The sequence below is a fragment of the Salvia miltiorrhiza genome, unplaced genomic scaffold (assembly GCF_028751815.1).
Source record: "Salvia miltiorrhiza cultivar Shanhuang (shh) unplaced genomic scaffold, IMPLAD_Smil_shh fragScaff_scaffold_19_1, whole genome shotgun sequence".
NCBI lineage: Eukaryota > Viridiplantae > Streptophyta > Magnoliopsida > Lamiales > Lamiaceae > Salvia > Salvia miltiorrhiza.
The window spans coordinates 520,527-547,207 of record NW_026651441.1 but is presented as its reverse complement, the minus strand read 5'-3'; the positions used below and the strand labels follow the sequence as shown (position 1 = coordinate 547,207).

The 26,681-nt window shown below is 43.4% G+C and overlaps 2 protein-coding genes and 1 non-coding gene across 3 annotated transcripts; 1 reads left to right on the top strand and 2 right to left on the bottom strand.

The window, feature by feature from the left end:
* Positions 1 to 219: 219 nt before the first annotated feature.
* Positions 220 to 26,151, bottom strand: LOC131002780 (uncharacterized). The gene is made up of 2 exons (XM_057929251.1): positions 25,994 to 26,151; positions 220 to 1,402 (listed from the first exon to the last, which is right to left on the bottom strand). The coding sequence occupies exon 2, from the start codon at positions 1,393 to 1,395 to the stop codon at positions 355 to 357; it is 1,041 nt and encodes a 346-aa protein (XP_057785234.1). The 5' UTR covers positions 1,396 to 1,402; positions 25,994 to 26,151; the 3' UTR covers positions 220 to 354.
* Positions 15,434 to 21,910, bottom strand: LOC131002763 (uncharacterized). Its single transcript, XM_057929228.1, has 5 exons — positions 21,623 to 21,910; positions 20,250 to 21,514; positions 19,838 to 19,856; positions 17,825 to 19,777; positions 15,434 to 16,753 (listed from the first exon to the last, which is right to left on the bottom strand). The coding sequence occupies exons 1-5, from the start codon at positions 21,908 to 21,910 to the stop codon at positions 15,434 to 15,436; spliced, it is 4,845 nt and encodes a 1,614-aa protein (XP_057785211.1).
* On the top strand, positions 22,476 to 22,582 carry LOC131002794 (small nucleolar RNA R71). The gene has a single exon (XR_009094412.1). It is a non-coding gene; the product is annotated as a small nucleolar RNA R71 (small nucleolar RNA).
* Positions 26,152 to 26,681: the final 530 nt, after the last annotated feature.

The window sequence follows — 26,681 nt, the reverse complement described above, 5'->3', positions numbered from 1 at the left end:
CCAGAGCCGACAATAAGGATATTGTCATTTGCAATTGTAGTGACGCTCCCCCTTTTTTCAGTAAGAGTTTGAAAATATTTTCTATCAGTAAGTATAGTATGTGTTGTGGCACTATCCACTAGACACAATGTACTTTCATTCTCCATGGGTTGCAAGTTTGAGTTTGACATTCTAAAAGCAAAGAAGTAATATAAATCAAGAAAATAACAAATAAAGATAGCAAATAGGTCACAATAATAATAGAATTTGAAGTATTGCAAACACACAAAAACAAACTAAATTACTAACAGTTTGCAAATAAAACATGAACCATAAATAAAATCCTAAAATGTCTGAATAGTCCAACAAATCAAATTACTTTTGATCTCCATAATCTTCAAGATCAAGTTGCGTTAAATCATCATCATCGGCATTAAACTCCAAGTTTGCTTCAGGCAAACTGGCATGATGTATTTCACTTCGAATTTTCTTGCCTTTCTTGTTCTTTTGCAACATTTGATATGCTTCAACGAGGTGCTTGGCGGTGCGACATGTACGACTCCAATGACCATCGCACCCACACCTGTAACAAGTTTGTTGTGTTTCTGGAGTTTGCTGAGATGTACTTGCTTCTTGTGGATGCGATGTCTTATGAGATCCTTTTCCATGACTTTGGAATCTAGCAATATGATTGTATCCACGACCTCGACCTCTACCTCGACCTCGACCTCCTCTATGGGACCAACCTCGTCCACCACGTTGGGACCAATTTGCTTTTCCTCGGCCTCTCCCTCGACCACCTGTATAAGTGGTAGCATGTGCTTCAGGCACTGCTTGTGAACCAACTGGTCTTGCATTGTGGTTTCTCATCAAAAGCTGATTATGTTTCTCTGCTACAAGTAAAGCAGAAATGAGTTCAGAATGCCTAGTATAATTCTTGGCTCTGTACTGCTGCTGGAGTACAAGGTTACTGGAATGAAAAGTAGATAGAGTCTTCTCTATCAAATCAATCTCTGTAACTTCTTGCTTACAGAGTTTCAGCTGTGACACAATACGGTGCAAGGTAGAATTGTACTCAATCACGGACTTGAAATCCTGAAAGCGTAAATTTAGCCAATCATATTGTGCCTGAGGGAGAATAATGGCCTTTTGTTGATCAAAGCGATCCTTCAGGGATTGCCATAGGACAGCAGGATCCTTTTCAGTAAGGTACTCATTTTTGAAGTCCTTATTCAGATGATGATGCAAGAAAATCAAAGCTTTCGCCTTCTGGGCGGAGCTACATGAAGAATCTGGAACTATAGCGTCGCTCAGATCACATGAGGCGAGGTATATTTCAACATCCAAAGCCCAAGTCAAATAGTTAGCACCATCAAGAGCAAGCTCGGTGAATTCTCTTTTGTTGATATCAGACATATTCAAACTATAACAAATAATGGAAAAACAATAAATAACAAACTATAAATAAACAATTATACACAATTATTTTTCAACCAATTCATTTAATAAATAACAAACAATAAATATTATAGTTGGGAGACGATCCTTAAGACGTAATAATATCTATCCCGTAGGGAGAAGATCCTTAAGAAATTAATACGCCTATCCCAACACATTAAATAAATCTTTGTTTTTATTAAAACTTATATAAGCAAAATCTGAAACTCAAATAACTCATTTTTCAAGAAATCTAAATCCCCTTTAATCAGATTAGATATATGATGTATCCTTCTCCTACATTAAGTGTGATTCATTCTTATATCTAAAAATTAATGACCTGCAGAAACCATACTAGATAACAACACTAAATATATAATTAAAGATGTCGAATAATTTATGCTTAATTGTTCTAATTTTAGGGGTTTGCATGTGCATATTTTAAATTAAATCTTCTGGAAATTGGTGCGTTTTATGGTTTGTTTGATGCTTTGCAGGAGATTTAGGTTTATAGATGGAAGAATGCAATTTTGGAGATTTTTGGGCTAAAAATGGTGTTTCATCGACATAGCAGAGCTAAGTGCCAGAGTCAACTACCAGCGCTGACCATTTTCAACTCAGCTCATAACTGCCAGCGCTGACCATTTTCAGCTCCACCCATTCTTGCCAGCGCTGGCCATTTTCAGCTCCGCTCATAACTGTCAGCGCTGACCATTTTCAGCTCCGCCCATTCTTGCCAGCGCTGACCATTTTCAGCTCCACCCATTCTTGCCAGCGCTGACCATTTTCAACTCAGCTCATAACTGCCAGCGCTGACCATTTTCAGCTCCACCCATTCTTGCCAGCGCTGGCCATTTTCAACTCAGCTCATAACTGCCAGCGCTGACCATTTTCAGCTCCGCCCATAAATGCCAGCGCTGACTACTTTCCAGCTCCGCCTATTTCGCCAACGCTGACTACCTTTCCCAAGCATAATCATAGGAGTTCACTTTCCAGAGCTATGTTTATTCTTTCCAGCTCCGCATATTCTTGCCAGCACCATTACTTTCCAGCTATGTTTATTCTTGCCAGCACCGATTACTTTCTAGCTATGCTTATTCTCATCAGAGCTAGGTCTATAAATAGGGTTTCATTTCTATTGTAAAATCATCTATCTTTTTGCTCTAGTTTTAAGACTCCATCTTTGACATCTCTTGGCATCCGAAATTTAGAATTTATTGCTTTCATAGTTCTTTTTCATAGTATTGAAAATTCATTGTTTTTAGTTAGTTTTCGATTTAGTTAAGTTTTAGTTATTTATTGGATTGTGATTGCGTGACACAATTACACGTTCAAGACATTTACGGTATTTCGTATTTCAATTCAATTTATTTTCGTTTAATCATGTTTATGTTTTTAGTTCATGTTTATGCTTTCTTTTTAATTATGCAATTTAAATTATGCACTTTAGTTTCATGCCTAGATTAGTTTTATTTTTAATTTACAAGTACTTAATTTCTTAAGTTAGATTTTATTTAAGTTGTTTTAATTCTGCCTAGGGTTAATAATTTAATTCGCTTAGTAATTTTACAATTTGGTTTTAATTCAGTTTTAAGTTTCAGTTCTAGATTAATAATCAAACTCTTTACTGCTTTCTTTTATTACTTTTTCCCACGATACTACTAGAAGCCCTTTAAGACTTTCCTTGAGAGATGACACTGGGTCAACTTACCATCACTAGAATGTCCTTGTTCTATTGCAAGACAAACTAGAGGTGTTCTAGGTCGAGTCAAATTTTGGCGCCGTTGCCGGGGAAAGTTTTGGGCGTTTTAGTTGTGTCGTTTTTACTTGCTTTATTTAATTTCCAGTTTTTCTCGGTTTTGTTTTTACGTTTCTTCCACTCGGTACGCGTAATCTGTTTGTTCAGTGTTATGCATGCAGGGACGCCGTAGTCTTAAAGGCAAATTGGTGTCTCCAACTGACGATTTCTACTCTGGCTCTGAATCTGAACCTGAAATTCCAGAGCACACCGTAGAGACAAAGGAGGAAGAGGCCAGCCCTGCCTTCAAGTTCTTCGCTGCCGAAGTCAACGCTGCCAGCTCTGCCGAAGTCAACGCTGCCAGCCCTGCCTTCAAGGAGGAAGAGGCCAGCCCTGCCTTCAAGTTCTTCGCTGCTGAAGTCAACGCTGCCAGCTCTGCCGAAGTCAACGCTGCCAGCCCTGCCTTCAAGGAGGAAGAGGCCAGCCCTGCCTTCAAGTTCTTCGCTGCCGAAGTCAACGTTGCCAGCTCTGCCGAAGTCAACGCTGGCAGCGGTGCCGAAGTTCGCACTGCCAATTTCAGCACAGACCAAGCCAGCCCTGCCAACTTCCGCACTGAGCAGAAAACCACCAAGGAAGAAACCAGCTCTGAACAGGACAAAGTTGAGCAGAATTTAAACGAGGAGAAGAAGGAGATGGCCCAGAACAAGGAATACATGGGAGACTTCACCAGACCTGTGATTGGAGATACCAACACGTCGGCAATCGTGCTCCCCACTGCTATGAGAAACTACAATCTCAAACCAAATGACTCGAGTTTACTGCCGGTGTTCCACGGGATGCCAAGCGAGGATGCTCTGCAATTCATCCGGGATTTTTGCACCCAAGTGCAAACAATTCCTTTGCTTAGTCTCACGGAGGACCAACTCAAGCTCAAGTGCTTCCCCTATGCACTTAAAGACCGGGCGAGGACGTGGATGTTATCTCTGCCACCCAACTCAATCACTACGTGGGGAGATGCTTGTGAAAAATTCATGCTGAAATACTACCCAAGCCATAAGACACAGGAGTTGAGAACAAAAATAATGGAGTTCACCCAAGGAGCGGACGAGCCTTTGCATGAAGCTTGGGAGAGATATGAAGAACTCCTCCGTCAATGCCCTCAACATCAATTCACTAATGTTATGTTGATGCAGTTCTTTTACGATGGGTTAGTGCAAACTGCCCAATTTATGGTGGATAGCACGGCAGGAGGTAACATAGCTCGGAAGACAGCAACTGAGTTAAAAGGGATTTTTAAAACTTTAGCTGAGAGCTCCCAACAAAAATCCGTCCGTGGAAGAAGAGTTGAAGCCAGCGCAGTGACGAATCAATTTGAAATACAACAACAATTGGCTTCAATCATGCGGGACGTACAACAACTGAAGATGGGCAAGATGGATACACCTTCCGTTCCGGTGCAGAATTCAGCTCTGCAGAATGCAGCGCTGCCGACGCCAGCTCTGCAGAATGCAGAACTGCCGATGTCAGCTCTGCCGATGTCAGCTCTGCCGAACCCAACTATGCAGAATATGGAGCCTTGTGGTATTTGTGGAGATTTCAGCCACGGAGCTAATGAGTGCCATAGAATGGGAGAGTTTACTCCGGAAGGACAAGCCGAGGTCTATGCGGCACAAGGATTTCAAAGCTATAATCAAGGGCTAAGTAGACCATATGGGCAGAACATGAATCAAGGGCAACAGAATGTCAATGGAGGATGGAGAAGTCAACCGAATGCTGGATGGGGAAATCAAAATTTTGGGGGAAATCAATACCGTCGACCACCCCAAATGGGCTACCAACAGCAACCACAATATTTCCCTCCGCAGCAAAGCTCCTCTCAACCATATAGACCGCAATACCAACACCAACAATCAGCCCTGCAGCAGAGTGCACAGCCCATGCCACCACAGAAAACATCCCTAGAGGATACTTTGCAAGCTTTCATGGAGATTAGTAAGCAAAATATGGAGATGACTAAGCAGAATATGGAGTCCCAAGCATCTACCATAAAAAGGCTTGAAACAACTGTCGGTCAACTTTCCGGTACTTTGAATCAAATCCAACAACAACAACAGCCCGGAAAGTTTCATGGCCAACCTGCTCAGCCGCATCAAGCTCTAGCTGTAACTGTTCTTCGTAATGGTAAGATGGTGGATAACAAAGTGGAAGTGCCAGCGCTGCCAAGATCATCCCTGACGAACTCAGCATTACAGAATCTCTCAAAGTCAAAGTCAGCGCTACTGCAGTCAGCGCTGCCGAATCCAGCTCCGCCGATGTCAGCGCTGCCAAGTCCAGCTCTGCCTAATTCAGCTCTGAATAGCTCTGCCTTCACAAGAGCAGAGCTGCCGAGCTCAGCACAGCCCAGACCAGAGATGCCGAGCTCAGCTCTGACCAGCCCTACCAATGGAGAGAAGGCAGATCAACAAAAAGATGGAGAGATGGAGGAAGAAAAGGAGAATAAACTTCATAAGTCTACCACACCCTATCGACCTCCGATCCCTTTTCCTAGCAGATTGAAGAATGAAAAGCTGGATAAACAGTTCGCCGACTTCTACAACATGCTTGCCAAGGTGAACGTAAATCTTCCTCTCCTTGATGTGATCAGAAAAGTACCGGCGTATGTGAAGTTTTTCAAGGAGTTGGTTTCCAACAAGCGAAAGTTCGGGGACAATGAGAAAATTTTAGTCTCGGAAGTAGCGACCTCAATCATGCAGCAATCTTTACCACCAAAGCAGCGCGATCCAGGTAGCTTTGTGATTAATATTGCTTTGGGAAATGGTAAGAAGGCCACGGGTATGTTAGATCTGGGAGCGGGAATTAATTTGATGCCTTACTCTATTTTTCAACAATTAGAGTTAGGTAATTTGAAATCCACTCGCATGTGTCTACAACTAGCTGATAGGTCTGTTAGGTACCCCCCGTGGGATAGTAGAGGATATTCTGGTTAGAGTCGGGGGTTTGATTGTGCCTGTTGATTTCGTAGTGCTTGAGATTGGGGATGTGCATGAGAATGGTAGAGACCACACTCTACTATTAGGAAGACCCTTTATGGCGACCACTAACACTTTGATTGATGTTAAACATGGAACTATTAAAATGACGGTGTTAGGGGAGTCGGTGTCTTTTTCGGTGCATGAAAATCGTGCAATGCCTTCTACGAATTTCATAAATGAATGTTCATATATAGATGCTATTAATGGCTTGGTTGAGAAGGTATTTATTCAGGAACAGGAGTATATGGAAGCTTTTGCTGGATCGGCCGACATGGAGGAATTAGCTAAGGAAGCTGAAGAATCAGCGCTGCCTGAAGAGTCAGCGCTGCCGCAGCCAGCTCTGCCGACTCCCGCGCTGCTACAGTCAACTCTGCCGAGCTCAGCACCCTTCAGCACTGCCCAGCCAGCTCTGCCACCCTTTAGCGCTGACCAGTCCGCTCTATCGAGCTCAGCGCTGTCCAGCCATACCGAGCTGCCCTTTGATGAACAGATGGAAACCAAGAGGTCAGCTCTGGAACTAAAGGAACTCCCTGCCAATCTCAAGTATGTATTTTTAGAAGCAGGTGAGGAGAAGCCAGTGATCATATCTTCCACGCTGACTTGGGAGCAAGAGGCAGCGTTGCTCAAGGTATTGAAGAGAAACAAGGCAGCGTTGGGATGGAGCCTGGCAGACATACGTGGCATAAGTCCAGCCACATGCATGCACAAAATCAACCTAGAGGAAGGAGCAACACCCAAGCGAGACGCCCAGCGACGATTGAATCCTATTCTGATGGATGTCGTGCGCAAGGAGATCCTTAAGCTGCTGGCCGAAGGGATCATCTACTCTGTCGCTGATAGTGAGTGGGTGAGTCCCGTGCATGTCGTGCCAAAGAAAGGAGGAATGACGGTTGTGCGCAATGACAAGATGGAGTTGGTACCGACGCGTCCTACGACGGGGTGGCGGATGTGCGTTGACTATAGGAAACTCAATGCCGTCACCAAGAAGGATCACTTCCCTCTCCCTTTTGTTGATCAAATGTTAGATCGTTTAGCTGGGCATGATTTTTATTGTTTTCTTGATGGTTTGTCAGGATATTACCAGATCGCGATCGCCCCGGAAGATCAACTCAAGACTGCCTTCACCACTCCTTTTGGGACGTTTGCATGGAAGAGGATGCCGTTCGGGTTGTGCAATGCACCCGGGACGTTTCAACGATGCATGATGTCCATATTCTCTGAAATGATTGGTAAATTCGTGGAGGTTTTTATGGATGATTTTTCGGTTTTTGGGCAGTCCTTTCATGATTGTTTGACGAAGATTGATGTAGTGTTGCAAAGGTACATTGAAAGTGGCCTAACCTTGAGTTGGGAAAAGAGTCATTTCATGGTTACACGTGGTATTGTCTTGGGTCATGTGGTGTCTAAACATGGACTAGAGGTCGACAGAGCTAAAGTGGAGGTAATCCAAAAGTTGCCACCCCCTATTGATGTTAAAGGAATTAGGAGTTTCTTAGGTCACGCCGGTTTTTACCGACGTTTCATTAAAGATTTCTCTAAAATTAGCCAACCTCTATGCAAACTGCTAGCTCAGGACATTCCGTTTAATTTTGATGACTTTTGCATGAGTGCCTTTGAAACATTAAAACTAAAATTGAGCTCTGCCCCGGTGGTGATTACGCCCGATTGGTCATTGCCCTTTGAAATTATGTGTGATGCGTCTAACTCTGCTGTAGGAGCTGTGCTAGGTCAGCGTGTGGATAAGATGTTACGTGTAATTTACTATGCTAGTTTAACTCTGAACAGTGCACAAGTAAATTACACCACTACTGAAAAAGAGATGCTTGCTGTGGTCTTTGCCTTAGATAAATTTCGTGCCTACATCATTGGGTCTAAGGTTATTGTTCATAGTGACCATGCTGCGCTGCGATATTTGATGACTAAACCTCAAGCTAAAGCTCGTCTGATCCGTTGGGTTTTACTGTTGCAAGAATTTGATGTAGAGATCAGGGATAGAAAAGGGAGCGAGAACCATGTAGCTGACCACCTTTCACGCTTGGATAATCATCGGATAGAGTCGAATCTTAATTGCATCCCTGAATCTTTTCCTTTTGAGCAAACATATGCATTAACCTTTGACAAGTGCAGTGCTGCAGAGTCCAGCTCTACCGAGCCCAGCTCCACCGAATGCAGCGCTGCCCAGCCCAACGCGGCTCAGTTCATCCCTGCGAGCCTTGCCGAAGTCAGCATTGATCAGCTCAGCGCTGTCCAGCCCAGCACTGCCAAACTCAGCGCTGCTCAGTACAGCCCTGCGAGCGCCGAGCCCTGGTATGCCGATATTGTCAATTACTTAGTTTGTGGTATTCTACGACCTGAGCTGACATCGCAGGAGAGAAAGAGATTTTTAGCTCAGTGCAGGCACTACTATTGGGAGATTCCTCACCTCTTCAAGCTTGGAAAGGATGATGTCATTAGACGGTGTGTGCCGACAGAGGAGCAACAACAAGTGTTGAAGATGTGCCATGAAGATCATTGTGGTGGACACTTTGGGGGGCAGAAAACAGCACATAAAATTCTTCAATCAGGTTTGTTTTGGCCTTCCATTTTCAAAGATGCACACATTTTCACTCTTGCATGCGATAGGTGCCAGAGAGTAGGAAATATCGGCCGCAGGAATGAGATGCCTCTCCAAAGCATATTAATTGTTGAAATTTTCGATGTGTGGGGCATTGATTTCATGGGGCCATTTCCTACTTCGCATGGGTTTCAATATATTTTACTTGCTGTAGATTACGTGTCCAAGTGGGTTGAGGCTATTCCCACGCGAACATGTGATGCTAATGTGGTACTTAAGTTTGTGCAAGAGAACATTCTTTCTAGATTCGGATTTCCTAGAGCCATCATTAGCGATGGAGGCAAGCACTTCTGTAACAAGTTGTTTGCAAAGCTCATGAAGAAGAATGGGATCACGCACAAGGTAGCAACACCTTATCACCCGCAGACCTCTGGCCAAGCCGAGACGAGCAATCGGCAAATCAAGGGAATTTTGGAGAAAACGGTTCAACCCTCGCGCAAGGACTGGTCCGCAAAGTTGAATGATGCTCTTTGGGCGTACAGAACTGCCTTTAAGGGCGTGCTTGGGATGAGTCCGTACCGTCTCGTCTATGGCAAAGCCTGCCATCTGCCGGTGGAAATTGAGCATAAAGCTTATTGGGCGATCAAGGCTGCTAACTATGACTTGGACTCTGCTGTGAAGCAGCGCACGCTACAAATGGAGGAGCTAGATGAGCTACGCAATGAGGCGTATGAGAATACGAGAATTTACAAGGACAAAGTGAAGCGACTCCACGATCGCCGCATTTGCCACAAGAATCTTTGCCCTGGAATGAAGGTGCTCTTGTTCAATTCTCGACTTAAGTTATTTCCAGGAAAGCTGAAATCCAGGTGGAGCAGTCCATTTTTACTCAAAGAGGTGTTCGAGCATGGTGCGGTAGAGCTGTTGAACGAGCACACAAAGGAGAGTTTCCGAGTGAATGGCCATCGAGTGAAGCCGTACTACGAGCACCAGAGCTCGCCTATGGAGGTGGAGTCTCAAGCTCTGCACAACCCTAGCTGAAGTTCAGCTCTGAAGTCGGGCTGGAGACTTTAACTCTAGCGCTTGGTGGGAGGCAACCCACCTTTGGTTTGTTTTTAATTTTTATTTTTCTTTTGCTTTCTTTGTTTTCGTTGATTGTTTTGAGTCTTTCCTCAGTTTTGGTTGCCAACGCTGACAAAGGGAAGAAGGGAGCCAACGATAAAAAAAAAAAAAAAAAAGAATAGCTGAAGGAGTTCGTTGCCTAAAAGATTGAGAATACACCAAGTCTAAGAGAAGGCGTTGATTTAAATGTGTGGGCCAAAGCTGATTAAGGTGTTAAAAATTGCTAAAAGAGAGGGGAAGGAGTCAGCGCTGGATTAAAAACTAAGAAAGGGCCAACGCAGCTTTGGCTAGGAAATTACGTCAACGATTGAAGTTAAAAGAGTCAGCGCTGGCCAAACGTCGAATGGAGCGGGCTAGCAAAAGAAGGAAAAGTCACCAAAAATTGCCACCCGCAAGCGGCGCCCAGCCGGCCCAGCCATGCACCCGTCAACGCCGCACGCCTCGGTCACACGCCAGCGCTGCCAGCCGCCAAGACCGCTCAGCCACGCCCCCGGCAGCGCTGCCACCCCGAACTGCCAGCCACCCCACCCAGCCACGCAACCGTCAATGCCGCACACCCCGAACCGCCCAGCCCACCCGCCAACCGCAGCCCACCCCCGTCAGCGCTGCCAGCACCGCCAACCGCAGCCCACCCCGTCAGCGCTGCCAGCCACCCCCGTCAGCATACATGCCAGCCCAGCCGGCCCAGCCACGCCAGCGCTGCCAACGCTGCCAGCCCGCCAAGCCCGCCAGCGCTGCCAAACCGCCCAGCCGCCCAGCCACGCACCCGCCAGCGCACATAGCCACCCGCTCCCGTCAGCGCTGCCAGCCGCCAGCGCTGCCAGCACTTCCGCCCAGCCACCCGCCACCCGCCCAGCGCTCTCGCTCTCCATATTCAGCGCCGAACCATGTCAGCGCTGTCACGCCACACGCCCAGCCAACCGCCACACGCCACACGGCAGCCCAGCCCGGCTTCTTCGCTCCACACCGCCATCGCTGACCAGCCCGCTGTGCTACGCTCTTCAACACGCTGGTAGGGCTGGGATTCTCTCTCGTGTTGGCGTCGTTTAAGGTTTATCCGGCGGGATATGCTTTTCCCAAATATTCGGATGTGTATGAAACCGTGGAATTCTTGATGGGAGTCAATTATTAACTGCCAGCGCTGCCTCGTGGAATATATGATGGGAGTCAATTACTTTGGGGATTGGTTTGTTAGCAATTTACTTCTGTTTTCTGTTTTTACTCACTATGTTGTGCAGAGTCAGCGCTGCCTTTCTATTCTGCAGCTATCAATGCTGCCACTCTCCACTTGCAACAGACAAAGCCCTTTCTTAACCGCCTCTCACGATGCTTCACTTTTTCAATGCCGATAATCAGGGACGTTTTCTAAACTATTCGTATTTCTTTTCTTCCCTGAGGACATGGCATGCTTTTAGTGTGGGGTGTTTTCTTGTGCTTATATTAAAAAAAAAAAAAAAAAAAAAAAAAAATTAGGCGAGATTAGTCTTCTATGCTTAGTTTTTGGTCTTTGTCTCATGCGAATTTTTATGAATTTGTGGAAGAGAAGATGGTTTTCGATGTGCATTTAGGGTTTGTGAATGAATGGTGGTTATTCTTGTTTTATTTTTAATATGCGTCTCTTGATTATGCAAAGAATTATGAGTTTTGTTGCAACATGATTGTAAGTTAGTAAAACGTGATTTGTCCGGTAGATACTAGAAGGAGTATTGTCAGTGTGATTACCTACGATTGTATCTTATCTGTGAAATGTGAAAAATGTTGGACGAAGTGCCAACTCTGAAAATTCCAGCTCTGAAACATCTGGCCTGTTCTGAAAACGTGATAGCTCTGAGTCTCTGCTCCTCTAGACTAAATCTATGAGCATGGGAAACCACGTGAAAAGACTTTGGATTACATCCAAATGGTTTTATTTCATGAATTATGGCTCAACTATTGAAAATCTTAAGCACAAAAAGTGTGAAAAATGGGGATATTGATTATAAAAGTGATCACATTAGGGAATTCACTTCTAGCGGAGAATCGGGTCTGATCGAATTACTTGCATTACTCTTTTGTTGCGTCTTAAACTTTGAGTTACTTGCATGATCAAGAGATGTGTGTTGTTGATAAAATTTTGAATTGACTTTGTGAATGTTTGGATGGAAATTTGCATTGTTGAAATCAATCTCTTCCTAGGATTCATATGGATTTTGCTTGAGGACAAGCAAAAGGCTAAGTGTGGGGGGGTTGATTTATGCTTAATTGTTCTAATTTTAGGGGTTTGCATGTGCATATTTTAAATTAAATCTTCTGGAAATTGGTGCGTTTTATGGTTTGTTTGATGCTTTGCAGGAGATTTAGGTTTATAGATGGAAGAATGCAATTTTGGAGATTTTTGGGCTAAAAATGGTGTTTCATCGACATAGCAGAGCTAAGTGCCAGAGTCAACTACCAGCGCTGACCATTTTCAACTCAGCTCATAACTGCCAGCGCTGACCATTTTCAGCTCCACCCATTCTTGCCAGCGCTGGCCATTTTCAGCTCCGCTCATAACTGTCAGCGCTGACCATTTTCAGCTCCGCCCATTCTTGCCAGCGCTGACCATTTTCAGCTCCGCCCATTCTTGCCAGCGCTGACCATTTTCAGCTCCACCCATTCTTGCCAGCGCTGACCATTTTCAACTCAGCTCATAACTGCCAGCGCTGACCATTTTCAGCTCCACCCATTCTTGCCAGCGCTGGCCATTTTCAACTCAGCTCATTGTTCGCTAATATTTTCACCACGCCGCAAGTATACGGGTAGTTGTAATATATGGAAGCAAGGTCGTATCCCACAAGGATTAGTAGTTCAATCTAGTGATTATCCTAATTCATTTTACTCGACTATTTAGACTAAACGATTGAGTGATTGGTTTGATTATCTAACTAAATACTTAACAAGTGCAAAGACAAATAAAAATCAAATAAGCAAAGTGGATAAATAAGATGATTAAGGCGATTTAGGGACTAGGCATCGATGATTAAGCAAAGGACTTCAATTATAACTCAATACTAATCTTGACGAACCTAATTATCTAGAGTGATCTCCCAACTAGTTCTAGCCCCCTCCCGGACGACTAAAACGGTAGATTACGGGTCATAGTTGCCGTCCCCGGTCAACTTCTAACCTATAACTCCCAAAAGCACACAAAGATCGACATACTCTCACCCAACTCTCAACCTCCCGGTTATCGAATTGATATGTTTCAAACACCTTATCTATTGCAATTATCCTCTCCCGATTCAAAGTGCAAATTAGAAATGCATAGAATGTGGCCAACAATCCATACAAGAATAAAACAAGGGTTTGAAAAGATAATGCACAAATGAACAAACAAGATTTATATTGAGCATAAATAATCAATCCATTACAAAAATCATCTAGCCTAATCCCCAAATCAAAGAGAAATTTAGCCTAACATGTTCAAACACAATAAATCAAAGTTAAAGGTGTACATAATGAAAGAGAGAGTAAGAAATAACAAATCCTATTTATGAGCTTCTTCTTCCTTCTCTTCTCTTCAATGGTCTTCAATGGTAGATGGGTGTGTTAAAGGAGGCTAGGGTTTAGTGTGTGGAGTGTTGGGGAAGATGAGTGATGGAGAAGAAGAATAATGAGAGAAAAAGGGGGAAAATGGGGTTTAAGGGCTGAAAAACGCGACTCCGCTCTTTTCCCGCGGTCATGGCCCGCGCCCGTGGTGCTCAAACGTGGGCAAAACTCAGGGAACCCGCGGTCCCGCCCCGCGGCCGCGGGTGGTGACCGTGGGGGGGACCCGCGGTCCCAGACCGCGGTCGCGGGTGGTGACCGCGGTACACCCCTGGACTTGAGCACTTAGCCCGCGGTCCCACCCCGCGGCCGCGGGTGGTGACCGCGGGCGATACCTTCCCCACGACGCGTGACCGCGGCCGCGGCCTCTGTGCGCGGCTGACTTTGTCGGCCCCGTTCTCCCTCGTCCGAGCTCCGATTCGGGCGCCGTTCACGCTCATGGATTCCTCTCGAGACGTACTTCAATCCTATGCTCTCACAAATCTCCAATCAACTCTTGATTTGCCCTGAAAATACTCAAAAACTATACCAAGCAATCAAAACTTCATAAATACTCAAAATTGGGATACAAACACATATATGCAATCAATTCATGGGGAAAAATGACAACAATTCGTGTGATATTGAGGTATGAAATCCATGTTTGTCAACCCTCCAAACTTAAAGCGTTGTTTGTCCCCAAACGACAAAAAGAAAGAAATAAAAGTAAACAAACATGTAAGCATGAATTGATGTCATTTCAAGGGCTTCAATTTTTTCAAAATATTTCACTAGTGTATCACAAGTAGATATGCATTTCAAGAAGTCACAAGTGATAGTAAGTTCAACATTATAGCCTCCAAGCTTGAATCCTCACAAGGTGGATGTTTCAATGGTGCACTCAACTCTCAAGTGTTTAGAATGGACGTGTTTGCACTCAACTTGAAACAATGCATGCAGTCTACCATAAGCTTGCCATTTATCCTAACTCTTTATACTTCAATGTGTTATAAATAAAGATCAAAAAGGGCTTTCCTTGGGTTGTAATGAGGGTTCTTTGGTAAGGTGAGTAGTTTTTATAGGCAAAGTGACTCATATCCCATACAATTCCCAAATTGAATAAGTCATATTCACCATTGTTCTTTTCTAATCAATCAATAACCAATATCTCCACATTTATTCTTTTTCATCCTATGAATACTTATCAAGACCATGATTCAAAAGGCAAATCACTCCCCTTTATACTATTTTGTTCAACATTTCTCTTCATTTTTCTTTCTTTTTCTTTTTGAGTTTATAGGAGACTAGTGATTTTCACTCAATCAAAGTATGACAAGCAATTTCAATGATTTCTCAACCATTTTCATCAAAGCAACCACCAACAATCAACGTTCTACCCCTTTTCATTGGTTAATTCAAAAAAAAGCTATAAGGCACAAAGTGGGTAAACTATGATCATATGAGAATTTGGACACAATTTGAGTTAAGTGGCTAACAAAGATGGCCTTAAATCACTTCAATATTAACAACACATCTACTTTTATTTTCAAGAGAGGACTCATGGCAAGTTCTAGAGATCAACACACATGCTCAAATGATTTACACTCAAGAACAAAATGAGATTGTAAATGTATGACAATCAAAGGCTCAATTCTCACAAGCTCATTTCTTTTTCAAGTTCTTGGAGGTACAACATTTAGCTCATCATCACAAGTTCAAACTCTTCATGCAAAATCAACAAGTGATACAAAACAATTTCTTTTCAAAAACACAATCATATCATAAGCCCAATAACAAACAAATCATCCTCACAAAATTTGTTACAATTATCCCAACAAAAATCAAAACATCAAAAAGTCTTTCAATTATTCAAAACATAACAAAAACACAACATGCAAAAACACAAGATAAACGAGACAACTAATCCATCTTCCCCCTCCCCCCAAACTTATTTCACACAAAGTGGAAATAAGGATGGAGGAAAAGAGAAGGATAAGTTGGCTCGGACTCACAATGGTACGGGCACGACTACGGTGGCGGGAAGGGGCCATGGAAGGCATGGAAGTGGCGCATGTGCTCTTCATAGCGGCGCCGCTCATCCTCTTGGTATTGCAAAAAGGCTTCATATTGCCTTCTTTGCTCTTCTTGGATTGCATCAAAGCGGGCCATGTTTGCGGCTTGGAAGGAGTTAAAGCGGCCCATCATCCTATCCTCAAATCCGACACCCCCTCCTGGATACGCCGGGGGTGGTTGAGGTATCTCACCACCTGGTTCATATGCTTGCTCTTCCTCCTCGCCCTCGGGGGCGTGTTGTTGTGCATGTGCGTCTTGGAGGTGAGCAATGGTGGCGGCAAAGTGGGCGGGCTGACGCATGCCTAGGTTAGCGGCCTCCCCGGGGCCCATGATGGTGGTAAGGGCCGGATTGGGCAATGGGAAGTACACATTGCCGTTGTCGCCCTTGAGGATCCACAAAAGCCGTCTCCCGGAGGCGAGAAAGTGTTGTTGCACTAGGCAACGTTGGTCGAGGAGGATGTCACGGGAGATGGGGTCTTCTTGAATAGCCACCCCAAGATGTGTCGCTATAGGGGTGATCATGCCTCCAATGCATATTTTGCCCCCTCTTGTGTGAGCTTGAGATTCGAATTGGTCGGCCAAAAGACACCCAAGAGATAAGGAGATGTTGGTGAGGGCGCCTTGAATGAGTAAGAGCTCATTCGACCGACAAAAGCCCACATTCTCCCGACCTAGGAAAGTGAACCCGAAGTCCCGTTGGGTAAGGCGGATAACCGGGTTGCGCAATGACGCCGCCTTTGATCGCCGGGAGTCATAGCCTGCAATCTCCTCCACGCCTCGAAAGTGACATCGTTCCCACATACGGGTGGGATTGAACTCTAACCCACCGGCGTATGCTCCTCCTTGGGGGCAACCCAAAATCTCGTCCAACTCATCAATAGTTAGCTCTCGGGGCTCATTCCCGAGTTGGAAAGAGATTCTTGATGGAGCTCCGTTGGACTTGATGAGCTGGAATGTGGAGAGGAACTCAAGAGTGAGCCCTCGGTATGCTAACCATCCCCCAGTGATTACTCGCCGCCATCCGCCTCTATCCGCCAAAGACCAAATGTCTTCGGCTATTCCCATGGCCTCGATAGTTTCCGAGCAAATATACCGGCATTGCCGGTGAGGAATGGCACAAAGTTGCTGCCAACGTTCGCGGGAGTCCGGAGTAGGAAGTCGAATCCCATAGAATTGAGGAGTGTGCCGAGTGATAGTCACCTCATCGGCACGGGAGGTACTGACCTTCCCCTTTCCTTTGCCCTTTGTTACACGTGGTGCCATAGCAAAATGTGCCTACAAAACCAAGTGTGAGTCTTTATTTGACACAACAAACGACAACAACAAGATACTAGAAAACAACTTAACTAAGCAAATTAGCCCGGGAAACGGGCGAATTCTTATTCTAAAAGCACATAAATTTATCACACCATCACAATGCATCTCACAACAACACATAACATCAAAATCAAGCCCACAATCACCAAAATCTCCCCCCCAAACTTAGACATTTATCTACACCCAACACAAGCAAATTCTTAAGCAATAATGTCAATTAAGCATAAATTCACCGATTAAATTGCAATTAAATGAAAGACCCATCATCCTGGACATGCATAGAAGCAATTAAAATCATCAATTCAACAATGTAGCACAATGTAGGAAAAATCCTAATTTTGAGCCCTAATTGCATATAAACATGTAGAATGCAAAATATCACAAAATAATCGGTAAAAATCTTCTAAATCATGCTTAGAATGTAAAAATGAAGGAATGAGAGCAAGTAAAACATACCTTGTAGTTGGATTTGGAAGTGAAAGTGAGGAGGAAGAGTGTGTAATTTCGTGGGTGGTGTGAAATGAGAGTGAAAGGTGAGGAAAAAGGGTGAAAAAGGGTTAAAAACCCGAGTCAACGCAGGTCAACGCGGGGCCAGGAGGCCCGCGGTCCCGCCCGCGGCCGCGGGTGGTGACCGCGGGACATCCCTGGATCAGCGCGTGTCGCCCGCGGTCCCACCCCGCGGCCGCGGGTGGTGACCGCGGGCTCCTTGGGAGTCCTCACCTCTGAAAAATTCAATTTTTATGCGTTTTTCTCTCAATTTTTTTTTTTTTTTGAACAGATAAAGGGAATTAAACTCACAAACAAAAGAAATCACACACATATAAAAATATATACATAGATGAATATATAATACCTATGTATATGTGTGTTTATTGAACTTGCAAAAATTAAAGATACCTTGTTGGGGTGCCTCCCAACTAGCGCTTAGTTTAACGTCGTGAGCTCGACGTCTTCATGATGGTGTCATGTCTTTGGTTCGGCGAGAATGATGACGGACACTTCCTCTCGTGGCTCGGCTCGAAAGTATGCCTTAATGCGTTGGCCATTCACCACAAAAGTGCGTCCATCGTTGCCCTTCAATTCAATAGCTCCATTGGGGGAGACCTTGCTGATGAGGAATGGGCCCGACCATTTGGACTTGAGTTTTCCCGGAAAGAGTGAAAGGCGGGAATTGAAGAGAAGGACCTCATCCCCGGGTGCAAATTCCCGTTTGTGGATCATCCTATCATGAAACCTCTTGGTCCTCTCTTTGTAGAGGCTTGAGCTTGCAAATGCCTCACTTCGAAATTCATCCAACTCATTGAGTTGAAAGACTCTAGCTTGGCCGGCCTTCTTGAAATCAAAATTGAGCTTCTTGACCGCCCAATATGCCCTGTGCTCTAACTCTACGGGGAGATGACATGACTTCCCGTATACAAGTTGGTATGGTGACATGCCAAGCGGTGTCTTGTACGCCGTTCGATATGCCCAAAGTGCGTCATCAAGCAAGAGAGACCAATCCTTCCGGCTCCCATTCACCGTCTTCTCTAGCACTTGTTTAATCTCCCGGTTTGCCAACTCGGTTTGACCATTGGCTTGGGGATGATAAGCCGTTGTCACTCTATGCTTCACCCCGTACTTTTTGAGAAGTCCTTCCATCCACTTGTTGCAAAAGTGGGATCCTCCATCGCTTATCAAGGCCCTTGGAATTCCATGCCTTGTCAAAATATTCTTTTGAAGGAACTTGATCACCACTTTGGAGTCATTGGTTTGAGTAGGAATTGCTTCCACCCATCTTGAAACATACTCCACGGCCAACAAAATGTATTGGAAGCCGAAAGACATTGGGAATGGGCCCATAAAGTCTATGCCCCATACGTCAAAGAGCTCAACTTCAATCACATTGTTAAGGGGCATCTCGTGCTTCTTTGATATTCCTCCCATTCTTTGGCATTGATCACAACTCAAAATAAATGAGTGGCAATCCTTGAAAATAGTTGGCCAATAGAAGCCACTTTGAAGCACCTTAAAAGCGGTTCGGTTGGTGCCAAAGTGCCCTCCACTAGGGGAAGAATGACACTCCCTCATAATAGCTCCCCATTCCTCTTCGGGTACACACCGCCGGATGATGGTGTCGGCACATCGTCGATACAAGAACGGCTCATCCCATAAGAAGAATTTCACATCATGAAAGAATTTTTTTCTTTGGTAACGATTCAACTCGGGTGGTGGATGAATGCCGGATGCAAGATAGTTGACGTAGTCCGCATACCATGGGGTGTGGGTCTTGACTTGCAAGATTTGCTCATCGGGAAAATTCTCATTGATGGGCACATCGGCATTTTCCCCTTCCACGGGATTCTCAAGTCTTGAAAGGTGATCCGCCACAACATTTTCACATCCTCTCCTATCTCGGATTTCAATATTAAACTCTTGAAGGAGGAGGATCCACCTTATCAACCTCGGCTTGGCATCTTTCTTCTCAAATAAATACCGGATGGCCGCATGGTCGGTGTGAACAATAGATTTTGTGCCAATGAGGTAGGAGCGAAATTTGTCGAAGGCATACACAACCGCCAAAAGTTCATTTTCAGTGACGGTGTAGTTTGATTGAGCCTTATCTAGAGTCCTACTAGCGTAGTAGATGACTCTAAATAGCTTGTCTTTCTTTTGCCCCAACACGGCCCCGACGGCGATGTCGCTTGCGTCACACATGAGCTCAAACGGTTGTGACCAATCCGGTGTGATCAAGATGGGAGCACTCACTAAAGCCTTTTTGAGTTTCTCAAAGGCCACCAAACAATCTTCATCAAAGTTGAACTTTGCATCTTTTTCAAGAAGGTGACATAAGGGTTTGGTGATCTTTGAGAAATCTTGGATGAATCTTCGATAAAACCCGGCATGTCCAAGGAAGCTTCTCACGGCTTTCTCATTGGATGGTGGTGGAAGCTTCTCAATGGCCACTATCTTTGCTCGATCCACCTCCAATCCGGCTTTGGAGACCTTGTGTCAAAGCACAATTCCATCCCTAACCATAAAATGACATTTTTCCCAATTCAATACAAGGTTAGTTTCCTCACACCTTTGCAACACAATAGATAGATTATGGAGACAATGATCAAAAGAATTGCCAAAGATAGAAAAGTCATCCATAAAAACTTCCATTACATTTTCAATTAAATCATGGAAAATGGCCATCATGCATCGTTGAAAAGTAGCGGGGGCATTGCAAAGACCAAATGGAATGCGTCTATAAGCAAAAATGCCATAAGGACAAGTGAAAGCGGTCTTTTCTTGGTCCTCCGGGGCAATCATGATTTGATTATACCCGGAGTACCCATCAAGAAAACAATAAAATTCATACCCCGCCAACCTATCAAGCATTTGGTCAATAAAAGGAAGAGGAAAATGATCTTTTCGAGTAGCTGTGTTCAACATCCTATAGTCAATACACATCCTCCATCCATTTACTAACCTAGTTGCAATTAGCTCATTATGCTCATCTTTTATGACGGTTATCCCCCCCTTTTTAGCAACAACTTGAGTGGGACTAACCCACTCACTATCCGAAATAGCAAAAATAATTCCCGCATCTAGCAATTTGAGAACTTCTTTTCTTACTACTTCTTGCATAATAGGGTTTAACCGTCTTTGGCCTTGCCTCCTAGGTTTAAAATCATCTTCCATCAAAATCCTATGCATGCAAATGGATGGGCTAATCCCTTTTAAATCGGAAATTGACCATCCTATAGCGGACCTATACTTCCTCAAAACATTTAGCAATTGATCAAGCTCATGAGGAGAAAGGTAGGATGATACAATTACCGGATACGCCTCATCCTCACCAAGGAAGGCGTATTTCAAGTGTTCGGGGAGAGGTTTTAACTCCAAGCTGGGAGTCTTCTTCTCCACTCCTTCATCTTTCGGCTCTCCATTTCTCAAGTCCAAGAAACATGCCTCTCCTTGTGAAATTTTCTGCACAAAGTTCATTTCATTAGCCTCAATAAATAAGTTAGAAGCATTAAACTCATCATTATCAACAAAAGAGAATAGAGGGTTTAGGAGGCAAGTGTCCATTGGATTGTTGTAGATGTGGTACTCCTCCATGTTGATGCAAGACTCTATCACTTGCATCATCTTGCATTCACCAACCCTCTTTTCTTCTTCCTCCTTGTACTTGAGAGCCTTGTGGATTGAAAATGTGAAGCTCTCGTCATTCACTCTAAGGGTGAGTTCGCCCTTAGCAACATCAATGAGGGCTCTCCCCGTTGCCAAGAAGGGGCGCCCAAGAATTAAAGGTACATCTTTGTCTTCCACCATGTCCAAAACAACAAAGTCCACCGGGAATATGAAATTGTTGACTTTCACGAGGACATCTTCTACTATCCCCTTTGGATAAGAAACGGAACGATCCGCCATTTGAAGGGCAATTGTTGTTGGCTTGATGGTGCCAATCTCTAGCTTATTGAAGATTGAGAGCGGCATCAAATTTATACTTGCTCCCAAATCACACAAAGCCTTCCCAAAGCGATCATTCCCAATATCACAAGGGATTGTGAAGCTCCCGGGGTCCTTGATCTTGGTGGGGATTTTTCTTTGGAGAACGGCACTACATTCTTCGGTTAGATTGACCGTCTCATTCTCTCCCATCTTCCTCTTGTTTGATATGACCTCCTTTAGGAACTTTGCATAGGAGGGCATTTGTTTCAAAGCTTCAACAAGTGGAATGTTGATGTGCACCTTTCGAAAAATCTCAAGAAACTTGGAGAATTCATTCTCCACATTCTTCTTTTGATGTCTTTGAGGAAAAGGGATTGGTGGGCAATAAGGTGGTGGAGCCACGTACACCTCCTTCTTCTTTCCTCTATCTCCTTGTTCCTTGGAAGGGTTGCCATCTCCAACTTCAACCACAACACCACTTCTATCTTCTTCGTCGGGCATCTTGGGCTCTTCATATGTTGTTCCACTCCTTAGAGCAATGGCCTTGCAATGCTCCTTGGGATTCACGATTGTGTTGCTTGGGAATTGCCCTTGTTGGCGTTGATTGTTTATAGACTCGGCAATTTGTCCCACTTGTATCTCAAGCATTTTCAATTGCTTGGCTTGAGCCTCTAACTTCTCATCCGTTCTTGTCATGTGAGCTTGAGTCGTGGTCATGAACTTCATCAATATTTCTTCAAGGTTGAGCTTCTTCTCTTCCTTGATCATGCCATGGCTCACCGCAAATCCGGGCGGTGGTTGCAAGAAATTGTTTGGATTGCTATAGGAGAGGTTAGGGTGGCGGTTAGGTTGGAATCCTTGAGTGTATTGCCCTTGCCCTTGGTAGCCACCTTGTTGTTGGGGCCGGAAGTTCGCATAGCCTCGGTTGTTGTTGTTGATGTAGTTCACATCCTCGAAGCTAGTTTGTTCTTCAACCACGGGCTCTACCCTTGACATTGATATAGCATCAATCTTGCTATTCATGGCGGTCAATTGAGCCGTCAAAAGAGCTATCGGATCCGAGCTTGTTGTAGCCGCCACCTTCTTCAAGATGATCCTCTCCGTTGGGAATTGATGGCAATTGGTGGCCAAGTTCTCTATGATGTGAGCAGCCTCCGCGTGGCTTTTCTCCAACAATGCTCCATTGGCCGATGCATTCATGTCTCTTTGCATCTCACCACTACACCCGGTGTAGAATACACAAATGATTGTGTTTTGATCTAAACCATGGTTAGGGCACTTCCTTAGCATCTCTTTGAATCTCTCCCAAGCTTCGTAGAAGGATTCTCCATCAAATTGGTGAAATTGGACTATGTCCTTCTTCATCTTCATGGTTCTACCCGGAGGGTAGAACTTGTTGAGAAACTTTTTAGCCATGTTCTCCCATGTAGTGATAGAACCACCCTCTAAAGATTGGTACCATGTCTTGGCCATGCCCCTTAGCGAAAAGGGGAAGAGTCGAAGTCGAATGGCATCCTCCGGGACTCCATTTATCTTGATGGTGCCGCATATCTCCAAGAAGTTTCCAAGATGTCCATTCGGGTCATCTTGGGAAAGACCGGCGAATTGGTTTTGTTGTACCATATTTATGAGGGCCGGCTTGAGCTCAAAATTGGTGGCGTTGATTCTCGGGGCATGCACTCCTCCTTGTTGGACAATGGGTTGGAACATATTGCTAATAGGTGGTGGTGGTGGTGCATTCCTTTGAGCCTCTTGCTCATTGATTCGCCCTTGCATAGCCTCTAGTTGCCTTTGAAGTTGGAGGATCAATTCTTGATTTTCCGCCATGTTTCCCTCCAACTCTCTATCTCTTCTTGTTCTTGCTTTGTTGTGTCGGCAAAAAGCTTCAACCTCAAGGTCTATAGGTATAAGAGGTGCACCTTTTGACCTTGTATTCATACACTACCTATCAACCAACAAGAACAAAGAGTCAAATCACAATCTTAAAATAGAAAACAAAAGTTAAAGCAAGTAAAATGTCTAAAGTAGTTTAGCACAATGAAGCAAAATATCACAAGCAAAGAAACTAAACTAATCCCCGGCAACGGCGCCAAAAACTTGTTCGCTAATATTTTCACCACGCCGCAAGTATACGGGTAGTTGTAATATATGGAAGCAAGGTCGTATCCCACAAGGATTAGTAGTTCAATCTAGTGATTATCCTAATTCATTTTACTCGACTATTTAGACTAAACGATTGAGTGATTGGTTTGATTATCTAACTAAATACTTAACAAGTGCAAAGACAAATAAAAATCAAATAAGCAAAGTGGATAAATAAGATGATTAAGGCGATTTAGGGACTAGGCATCGATGATTAAGCAAAGGACTTCAATTATAACTCAATACTAATCTTGACGAACCTAATTATCTAGAGTGATCTCCCAACTAGTTCTAGCCCCCTCCCGGACGACTAAAACGGTAGATTACGGGTCATAGTTGCCGTCCCCGGTCAACTTCTAACCTATAACTCCCAAAAGCACACAAAGATCGACATACTCTCACCCAACTCTCAACCTCCCGGTTATCGAATTGATATGTTTCAAACACCTTATCTATTGCAATTATCCTCTCCCGATTCAAAGTGCAAATTAGAAATGCATAGAATGTGGCCAACAATCCATACAAGAATAAAACAAGGGTTTGAAAAGATAATGCACAAATGAACAAACAAGATTTATATTGAGCATAAATAATCAATCCATTACAAAAATCATCTAGCCTAATCCCCAAATCAAAGAGAAATTTAGCCTAACATGTTCAAACACAATAAATCAAAGTTAAAGGTGTACATAATGAAAGAGAGAGTAAGAAATAACAAATCCTATTTATGAGCTTCTTCTTCCTTCTCTTCTCTTCAATGGTCTTCAATGGTAGATGGGTGTGTTAAAGGAGGCTAGGGTTTAGTGTGTGGAGTGATGGAGAAGAAGAATAATGAGAGAAAAAGGGGGAAAATGGGGTTTAAGGGCTGAAAAACGCGACTCCGCTCTTTTCCCGCGGTCATGGCCCGCGCCCGTGGTGCTCAAACGTGGGCAAAACTCAGGGAACCCGCGGTCCCGCCCCGCGGCCGCGGGTGGTGACCGTGGGGGGGACCCGCGGTCCCAGACCGCGGTCGCGGGTGGTGACCGCGGTACACCCCTGGACTTGAGCACTTAGCCCGCGGTCCCACCCCGCGGCCGCGGGTGGTGACCGCGGGCGATACCTTCCCCACGATGCGTGACCGCGGCCGCGGCCTCTGTGCGCGGCTGACTTTGTCGGCCCCGTTCTCCCTCGTTCGAGCTCCGATTCGGGCGCCGTTCACGCTCATGGATTCCTCTCGAGACGTACTTCAATCCTATGCTCTCAAAATTCTCCAATCAACTCTTGATTTGCCCTGAAAATACTCAAAAACTATACCAAGCAATCAAAACTTCATAAATACTCAAAATTGGGATACAAACACATATATGCAATCAATTCATGGGGAAAAATGACAACAATTCGTGTGATATTGAGGTATGAAATCCATGTTTGTCACTCATAACTGCCAGCGCTGACCATTTTCAGCTCCGCCCATAAATGCCAGCGCTGACTACTTTCCAGCTCCGCCTATTTCGCCAACGCTGACTACCTTTCCCAAGCATAATCATAGGAGTTCACTTTCCAGAGCTATGTTTATTCTTTCCAGCTCCGCATATTCTTGCCAGCACCATTACTTTCCAGCTATGTTTATTCTTGCCAGCACCGATTACTTTCTAGCTATGCTTATTCTCATCAGAGCTAGGTCTATAAATAGGGTTTCATTTCTATTGTAAAATCATCTATCTTTTTGCTCTAGTTTTAAGACTCCATCTTTGACATCTCTTGGCATCCGAAATTTAGAATTTATTGTTTTCATAGTTCTTTTTCATAGTATTGAAAATTCATTGTTTTTAGTTAGTTTTCGATTTAGTTAAGTTTTAGTTATTTATTGGATTGTGATTGCGTGACACAATTACACGTTCAAGACATTTACGGTATTTCGTATTTCAATTCAATTTATTTTCGTTTAATCATGTTTATGTTTTTAGTTCATGTTTATGCTTTCTTTTTAATTATGCAATTTAAATTATGCACTTTAGTTTCATGCCTAGATTAGTTTTATTTTTAATTTACAAGTACTTAATTTCTTAAGTTAGATTTTATTTAAGTTGTTTTAATTCTGCCTAGGGTTAATAATTTAATTCGCCTAGTAATTTTACAATTTGGTTTTAATTCAGTTTTAAGTTTCAGTTCTAGATTAATAATCAAACTCTTTACTGCTTTCTTTTATTACTTTTTCCCATGATACTACTAGAAGCCCTTTAAGACTTTCCTTGAGAGATGACACTGGGTCAACTTACCATCACTAGAATGTCCTTGTTCTATTGCAAGACAAACTAGAGGTGTTCTAGGTCGAGTCATCGAAGAAATAAAGGGAAGAAATTGGTAAAGCAATAATTTCGAAATCAGCATCCCAAATTTCTAAATTCGAATTCTTTGCTTAGATTATCATAATTGTATAGATTATCTTGTTTCTAGGCGAGTTAAGGAATTTTTTTATTATTAATTATGGCCAACAAACACTCATCAATTACTCAACCTCAGATGAAGAAAAAAAAACTTAATTAACAGAACAATGGAGGAAGACGATATATCCATACATATTTACATGAAGACATACGCAACCATTTATACGCCATTAATTACCAGAAGCGAGAGAAAGAAACAAAAAATAATTACCTTGCAAGAAAAACACGATTTTTTCTTATGGTCTATCTCCGTGTTCACTCAATTGGCTAGAGACTCGTGCTGATAACGTGTTGTAATATCCCCTTGAGTAAGCAATTCCAAAGTAAAATAGTAGAAGATGCAGAGAAAAGAGAAGAAGGGAGAATAGACAGAAAACCAGATTCTGTATATTATTAAATGTATCTTTCCGTTCCATCATATATAATATATATATATGAATAAGTAATGTACAATATATAATAAATAATATTATTTACAATACTAACAAAGAGATCAGTTATGACAAAAAGATTAGTTTTGGCGTGCCAATTCAAATGGAATTCTGACTTCTAAATTGACACGTAATTAATTTTCGTCTTCTACAGAGGATTGAATGTGATCTAAATTATAATTTGGCTTAAATTTCAAAAAATTAAAAATTCACGTACTTTTAATCCAAAAATAATATTAATTAAAAATTAAAATTTAAATATGATTACGTATTTATAACAATTAGTCCTTATCTATTTGTGAAATAAGTATTTTTAAGTACCATATTCTGAAGTTTCCAAGGTGAGAATGGGTCAATCCGGTATCTCTGAAACACAAATTATGCATTATATGATCTCAATTTTAATATCAGCCATATCATATGTAAAATTAGATCGACGGATTTGAAAATAAAAATAAAAATAGATAA

Excerpts from the sequence above, each read along its gene's own strand:
- LOC131002780 (XM_057929251.1), bottom strand. The coding sequence starts at position 1,395 with ATGTCTGATATCAACAAAAGAGAATTCACCGAGCTTGCTCTTGATGGT.
- LOC131002763 (XM_057929228.1), bottom strand. The coding sequence starts at position 21,910 with ATGACAAGAACGGATGAGAAGTTAGAGGCTCAAGCCAAGCAATTGAAA. Across the intron at positions 21,515-21,622 it reads ATAGAGGAAAGAAGAAGGAG|GTGCACATCAACATTCCACT; the intron begins GTGTACGTGGCT and ends ATTTTTCGAAAG. Across the intron at positions 16,754-17,824 it reads TGAATGGCCAACGCATTAAG|GCACATTTTGCTATGGCACC; the intron begins GCATACTTTCGA and ends TTGGTTTTGTAG.